Source organism: Oryctolagus cuniculus, chromosome 1 (assembly GCF_964237555.1).
Source record: "Oryctolagus cuniculus chromosome 1, mOryCun1.1, whole genome shotgun sequence".
Taxonomy (NCBI): domain Eukaryota; kingdom Metazoa; phylum Chordata; class Mammalia; order Lagomorpha; family Leporidae; genus Oryctolagus; species Oryctolagus cuniculus.
This window is the reverse complement of record NC_091432.1, coordinates 199,134,666-199,142,619: the sequence shown is the minus strand read 5'-3', so window position 1 is coordinate 199,142,619 and position 7,954 is coordinate 199,134,666. Positions and strand designations below refer to the sequence as shown.

Below are 7,954 nucleotides of genomic sequence, written 5' to 3'. Positions count from 1 at the left end.
AGGAGAGTACCTGTGTTCCATACTGCCATATACACTTTAAATATTATATTTTATTTCATTTAATTATTCCTAGTTCCATCTATTATTTTACTCTGAAATTATGTACTAACTATAGAAAATTTAGAAAAGTATAACAATGATCTGTAATTTTAGCATTCAGTTTTAACTTTCTTAATTTTTTATGCATATACAAACATTATATCTATCTTACAACAGAGGATCATTTTATTTAAAAAGTTATGCTTTTTTCACTTATGTGTTGTGAACATTTTCCCACAATTAACTCTACCTTGAAAATAAAAATTTAAATGCCTTCAAAATATTTTATATTCAGTCATCCTGTTATTGTTGATCATTCATCCACATTCTCACCCACTCAACCATTCTACAAATATTTTTTGAGTACTTACTATATGCCAGATACTGGGAACACAGTGATGAACAAGACAGATGCAATCTTTTGTCATCAAGGAGCTTTCAGTCTACAGAGACAGAGACAATTTAATAATCAATTAAATGAATAAAAATATCAATTGAGGTTTTTCCCGGAATTTGCAAGTTGATCCTAAAATTCATTCGGGAAAGCAAAGAATAAAGAGAAAAAAGAATAGTGAACAACCATCTAGATAATGTATTCTTTTTTTTTTTTTTTAACTCGAGAGGCAGAGCATCAGAGAGGGCTTGCCGTCACTGGGTCACCCCCTGTTTGCAGTGGCACCCTCCAGGGCCAAAGATGGGCACTGGGAATGTAATCCAGTTTCCCCAACTTGGGTGGCAGGAACTCAGTTACTTGAACATCACCACTACCTCCCTGTACTGGTGGGAAACTGGAGTCAGGAGCTGGACCTTGGAGTTAAAAAAAACAAGATATGGCCAGTGCCACAGCTCACTTGGCTAATCTTCCAGCTGCGGCGCCAGCACCTGGGTTCTAGTCCCGATTGGGGCGTCAGTTCTGTCCTGGTTTCTCCTCTTCCAGGCCAGCTCTCTGCTGTGGCCAGGGAGTGCAACGGAGGATGGCCCAAGTGTTTGGGCCCTGCACCCGCATGGGAGACCAGGAAGAAGCACCTGGCTCCTGGCTTCAGATCGGCGCAGCACACCAGCCATGGCAGCCATTTTGGGGGTAAACCAATGGAAAGAAGACCTTTCTCTCTGTCTCTCACTGTCTGACTCTGCCTGTCAAAAAAAAAAAAGATATTCATCATGGTATGCAAATGTCTTAACAACTAGGTTAAACACCTGCTCCTGATTTTTTTAAGCTCTTAAGAGGCATAAGTGAAGATCATTATTCCTGTTTGATTTTTGGAATCTTAATTTTGTAAGGAATGAACTATAGTTCATTTTACTTCAGTATAGCTATTTATACATCTATAAAATGCATAGAAAATAGCTTAATTTTATTTTACTCACTATATCACACTATTCATATTGTCTTGACACTTTATTAAACAATGCACCCTAGAAAGCAATTCATACTTCAAAGCAAAGCATACATACAGACCTATCTATACTGTTTAAGAGGTATAAGACATTTTACAGCATGTATACTAAAATTATATTTAACAAGTCTCCTATTGTTATTCCAATTTTTTTTATAGTCAGTCTTTTTTTTTTTTTTTTTTTTTTTTTTTTTTTTTGACAGGCAGAGTGGACAGTGAGAGAGAGAGACAGAGAGAAAGGTCTTCCTTTGCCGTTGGTTCACCCTCCAATGGCCGCCGCGGCCAGCGCGCTGCGGCCGGCACACCGCGCTGATCCAATGGCAGGAGCCAGGAGCCAGGTGCTTTTCCTGGTCTCCCATGGGGTGCAGGGCCCAAGCACCTGGGCCATCCTCTACTGCACTCCCTGGCCACAGCAGAGAGCTGGCCTGGAAGAGGGGCAACCGGGACAGAATCCAGCGCCCCGCCCGGGACTAGAACCCGGTGTGCCGGCGCCGCAAGGCGGAGGATTAGCCTAGTGAGCCGCGGCGCCGGCCTGTTATTCCAATTTTTAAAAAAGATGACCATAATTGTGACAATGACATATACTTAGGACAGACAACTTGAATTAATGAGTCCAGGAGGATACACAGTTAAAAAATTCTGATGCTGGGGCCAGCACTGTGGCATAGCGGGTTAACACCCTGGCCTGAGGCACCAGCATCTCTGCTGTGGCAGAGATCCAGCTCTCTGCTGTGGCCTGGGAAAGCAGTGGAGGATGGCCCAAGTCCTTGGGCCCCTGCACCAGTGTGAGAGACCCAGGAAGCTTCTGGCTCCTTGGCTTCGGATCGGCGCAGCTCTGGCCGTTGTGGCCAATGGGGGAATGAACTATTGGATGAAAGACCTCTCTCTCTCTCTCTCTCTCCCTCTCTCCCTCTCTCTCTGCCTCTCCTCTCTCTGTGTAACTCTGACTTGCAAGCAAATAAGTCTTTAAACAAATAAAATTCTGATGTTGCCAAATTGTTCCCTAAGAAAGATCAATTTATATTCTCATCAAACAAAATGAAAGTGTTCTAGCTCTACCAGTACTATCTTCAGCATTAGATATTATCAAGCTTAGCTTCACCAAATTTGATAGGAAAAAAAAAATAGTTTCTCTCTGTTTATAGTTCCCTGAGTGCTAGTGAGGTTGAGGATCTCCTAAAATATTTATTGGAATATTTGTATTTCCTCTCCCGAGAATGATCTCATATCTTTGTTATTTATTCTTTAGCTTATTTTTGTCACATATTTTTAGGAACTCTTTATATATTCTAGTCTTTATCATACATTTTAGAAATTTTTCATATACTTTGGTTATTATATGTGAAAATATATTCCCCAGTCTTTCACTGCTCATATGAGGAGTTGTGAATTTATTATTAATATCTGTCTTTTCATAAGAAAAGGACATCTGGGTTTTTCCCACCCAATCGTAATAAAGATAATGCCCTTTGTTTTCTTCTAATACTCTTATAATGCAGATTTTTAATTAATTTGGAATTTATTTTTGAATGGTATGATGTGGGATTCACATTTTTCTTCCCTTATAGATTTTCCCAAAAGGATCTTTAAGATTTATTGGGGCTGGCGCTGTGGCATAGCGGGTAAAGCTGCCAGCTGCAATGCCAGCATCCTATATGGGTGCCAGTTCAAGTCCTAGCGGATCCACTTCTGATCCAGCTCCCTGCTATGGCCTGGGAAAGTAGTGGAAGATGGCCCAAGTTCTTGGGCCCCTGCACCCACGTGGGAGACCTGGAAGAAGCTCCTGGCTTCAGATCAGCGCAACTCCAGCCATTGCGGCCAACTGGGGAGTGAACCAGTGGATGGGAGACCTCTCTCTCTCTCTCTGTTTCTCCTTCTCTCTCTGTGTAACTCTGATTTTCAAATACATAATCTTTAAAAAAAATTATTTATTTGGGGCCAGCGCTGTGGCATAGCAGGTAAAGCCACTGCCTGCAGTGCCAGAATCCCATATGAGCACCGGTTGGAGTCTCAGCAGATCTACTTCTGAGACAGATCTCTGCTATGGCCTGAAAAAGCAGATGGTCCAAGGCCTTGGGCCCCTGCACCCATGTGGGAGACCAAGAAGAAGTTTGTGGCTCATAGCTTCAGATCAGCTCAGTTCCAGCCATTGTGTTCATTTAGGGAGTAAATCAGTGGATGAAAGACCTCTCTTTCTCTGTCTCTCCCTCTAATTCTGCCTTCCAAATAAATAAATATATTTATTTGAAATATAATAAATACATTTATTTGAAAGGCAGAGTTACAGAAAGAGAGGAGAAGACAGAAAGAAATCTTCCATATACTAGTTCACTCCCCAAATGGCTGCAACAAGTGGGGCTGGGCCAGGCCAAAGCCAGGAGCCAGGAACTTCTTCCAGGTCTCTGACATGGCTGTGGAGGCCCAAGGAGTTAGGCCATCCTCTGCTAATTTCCCAGGCACACTAGCAGGGAGCTGGCTTGGAAGTGGAGCAGTGGGGACTTGAACTGGCGTCCGTATGGGATGTCAGTGCTATAGGCTGTGGCTTAACTGAGCCACAGTGCCAGCTGCCCAGAACTACTTTTCTAATAATCCTTCATTTTCCCACTACTTAGAAATTCTACCTTTATCATAAACTAAATTCCTTTAGTACATGGGACAGATTCTGAACTCTATTCTTCTTCATTAATTTGTTTATTCCTATTCCAACGATGGATTATAATTATGGTAGCTTTACCACTGTTTTAGTATCCGGCAGGACAAATTCTCCACTTCTTGTTGTTTTTCATTTTCTACCCAGAAGAATTTTATTTATTTTTAATTAACTTATTTGAAAGACAGAGTTAGAGAGGCAGACAGAGGAAGAGAGAGGGAGGGAGGGAGGGAGGTCTTCCATCCGCTGGCTTACCCCCCTAGATGGCCGCAAAGGCCAGAACTGTGCCAATCAGATCCAAAGCCAGGAGCCAGGAGCTCCCTCTGGGTCTCCTATGTGCATGCAGGGGCCCATGCACTTGGACTATCTTCTACTGTTTTCTCAGGCCAAAGGGGACCAGTCAGGACTCGAACCAGCACCCATATGGGATGCCAGCACTGCAGGCGGCAGCTTTACCTGCTATGCCACAGCACCAGTCCCTCCAGAAGAATCTGAGAAGCCACTTGTCAAATTCCATTAAAACCTTCTGAAATTTTTCATTGTGATTGCCTTGAATTTATAGATTTGGGAGAGTCAACATTCTTCTCACCTAGGAACACAGATGTACATTTATTGATAGCTTTTCTTAAGCCTTAGAAAAATTTGAGTTTTCTCCATGTAACTTTTGAATATCTTAAGTTCAGTCCTAGGTATTCTATTAGTTTAGAGGTTCTTGTGAATTGGGTTTCTGTTGCTTTACTAGTTATTACTGGGGATTTTGTTTCTAGTGACTAAACAATCGTTAATTTTAACAGTTTATCCTGTTGGATTATCCATGTAGGCAACCTAGCAGTCTTTAAATAAAATGGTTTTAATTCCTACTCTCCAATATTTACACTTCATGTATTTGTCTCATTGCTCTGGTTAGACCCTTCAATGCAACGTGACCAATTTTGGAGCTAGTATGAGAATATTTTTCTTTCACTATTACATGTGATGCTTGTTATAGATTTCAGTAATTTTCCTTCATTGAATTAAAGTTGATAGAAAGGGTTTTTTTGGAAAAAAAATTAGAAACAGATATAGCAAATGCTGTCTCCAAATCTAATCAACTATATAGTTTTCTCTTATTAATATATAAAAAATTTTCTAAAACTGAACTATCCTAACAGTCCAGCGATAAATGTTACTTGATCATGAAGCTAGTATTCTTTCTACATATTGTTGGATTTTATTCACCAATATTTTATTTGGGATTCATTAAATATATTTAATCCAATTTTGGTTTGTGTTTGCTTGTGCTCAGTTTAGTGAAATGTGCTAGCCTACGCTGGTCTCTATATTTCCCAATCCATTCATTAGTTTCTAACATGGTAGTATGAAGTGTTCTCTCCTTAAAAGAGAACTGCTTTTTATATAGCATTGCTTCAGTGGAATATAGCTGTGTGTACATAAAGTTAGGCTGCTCATGTGTACAAATGAGCATTTACCAATGAAACGGAAAGCTGGATTTGACAAGCAGATCATCATTCAGTTTCCCTTGTGAACAATCTGGGTGTAGGGGTCCCTGAGCACCAAAACCACAAGGAATATCTTTTTAAACTGATATGAACAGGGGCCAGCGCTGTGGTACAGCAGGTTAACGCCCTGGCCTGAAGTGCCGGCATCCCATATGGACACTGGTTCTAGTCCCGGCTGCTCCTCTTCTGATCCAGCTCTCTACTATGGCCTGGGATAGCAGAAGATGGTCCAAGTCCTTGGGCCCCTGCACCCACGTGGGAGACCCAGAAGAAGCTCCTGGCTCCTAGCTCTGGATAGGCACAGCTCCAGCTGTTGTGGCCATCTGGAGAGTGAACCATCAGATGGAAGACCTGTCTCTCTGTCTCTACCTCTCTCTGTAACTCTTTCAAATAAATAAAATAAATCTTTAAAAAAATAATAAACTGATAAGAACAGATACTACACTTGATCTTAAGCCAAAAAAAGTGGTGCTGGGAATATCTTTTATGATATGTAGCATGATTTCTATCTTAATGCAGATTAAATAAAATGCACTATGATTTTCTTTCAATTTCATGAAACTAAGGGTTCTAGATATCATGAGACCTATGGGTGTTAATGAACCTTTTAAAAATCCTCTAGTTTAACCCCGTTACTTCTTTGCTCAAAGTGGTATAAAAACAAATGTCTTGGGGGCCAGTGCTGTGGTATAGCAGGTTAAGCCACCATGTATAGCTCCAACATCCCATATGGCTGCTCTACTTCTGATCCAGCTCCCTGCTAATGAATCTGGGAAAGCAGCAGAAGATGACCCAAATGCTTGGGCCCCTGTACCCACGTGGGAGACCTGGAGGAAGCTCCTGGCTTCGGCCCAGCCCAGCCCTGGCTGTGGCAGCCATGTGGGCAGTGAACCAGCAGATAGAAGAGCTCTCTATCTCTCTGTCATTCTGACTTTCAAATAAACACATCTTAAAAATAAATAAATGTTTTGAATGTAGCTATGTGGGGAAACAATGTGAAAAAGGCAATTGTGATTTTGATCGTGGATTTTTTTTCTACCTTCAGAAACTCAGAAGAAAATTGTTCTAGTGGAAAATCAAATCAATCAGTAGAATGGCATACTGCAAACAGGGAAGTAACAATGCTCAGATGGCAAGTATCCTACTTAAATCCCCGTTCGGGAACACAAGGAAGAATTCAGAGCCACATTTTTTTTTTCTTCCTTTTCAGAGAGGCGGGGCTTAAGAGTCAGCCTGGAGTTCAGCGTCTATTAGTGACTGCACTGTGGCAGCTGGACCCAGAGAACAAACAGCTGCTCTTCTCATTAGTCACTGGATGGAAACCAGGATGTATCCTTCTGGGGAGTCGAGCTACCTAGGACCTCATGTAAGTAACTTTGCAATTCAACGTAGTTTTACCACTGACAGAGCCATCAGAAAAAAAGAATTACAAGGAGTTAGAGGAAAGCTTTGGTTTTAAATCTATCATGTCCATCATTTTAAAAAATATCATTTTTATACTGGTAGCTCAGAATAGTCATTCTATGATTGCTATTTGTTTCTCTGTTATTGTGCTGGAATTCTTTTTTTTTTTTTTTTTTTTGCTTTTCCAAACTGAAAATAAACTCTTTCCTCAGGATTCTTGATGCTTTCATCAGATAAAGTGGGTTTGCTTTTACTTTTTGAATTCTCTACTTCACACACACAGTTTATTTCCAAAAGGTACAAAAATCATTTACTGCAAATATTTTTCTCTTTACTTTTGAAATACAGCATAGAGTTGCATAATTTATACTTCTTTTCCCCCAAGTTATTAATGAACCAAAAGGGAGGGTGGGTGCATTTACTCTGGGTTACTTGGTATCTAAGCTAAATAAATAGGCAACTACCACATTTATCAATATGTAAATGTGTTATGTAGTATGCCAACACTATAATGTAGTTTATTTAACCTAAATCTTTACTGAGACATGGAAATCCAGATATTTTGGGAAATCATCACATATCAATTTGGCGATGAAACATACATATATTCAATTTAAAGATCATCTATAGTTAAGAAATGGTTTATCAGAACTTTTCAATCATAAACACCATTTCTGCAATTCTTTTCTTCTTTTAAAGATTTAACTAGGGGCTGGGCACTGTGGCATAGCAGATGAGACTATGCCTGCAGTTGCTGGCCGGTTCTAGTCCCAGCTGTTCCTCTTCTGATCTAGCTCTCTGTTGTGGCCTGGGACAGCAGTGGAAGATGCACTGCTTGGGCCCCTGTACTCACATGGGAGACCTGGAAGCTCCTGGCTTCGGACTGGCTCAGCTCTGGCCACTGTGGCCATTTGGAGAGTGAATTAGCGGATGTGGAAGACCTCTCTCTCTCTCTGACTCTCTAT

The 7,954-nt window shown here is 40.9% G+C and overlaps 2 protein-coding genes across 10 annotated transcripts in view; one reads left to right on the top strand and one right to left on the bottom strand.

The window, feature by feature from the left end:
* The window catches only part of LOC103348031 (ESX-1 secretion-associated protein EspI), a 96,043-nt gene that overhangs the window by 73,420 nt on the left and 14,669 nt on the right, over positions 1 to 7,954 (bottom strand). For all 9 annotated transcript variants that reach the window (XM_070054409.1, XM_070054413.1, XM_070054414.1 and 6 more), the window contains one exon: positions 411 to 482. Coding sequence is in view for 5 of the 9 variants with exons in the window: in XM_070054431.1 (XP_069910532.1) it covers positions 467 to 482 (16 nt within the window). In the remaining 4 variants the exon portion in view is untranslated. The remainder of the gene's footprint in view (positions 1 to 410; positions 483 to 7,954) is intronic.
* GNE (glucosamine (UDP-N-acetyl)-2-epimerase/N-acetylmannosamine kinase) overlaps positions 6,812 to 7,954 on the top strand; it is a 57,983-nt gene continuing 56,840 nt past the window's right edge. The window contains exon 1 of the mRNA XM_051856366.2: positions 6,812 to 6,951. Coding sequence (XP_051712326.1) covers positions 6,901 to 6,951 — 51 coding nt within the window. The 5' untranslated portion in view covers positions 6,812 to 6,900. The remainder of the gene's footprint in view (positions 6,952 to 7,954) is intronic.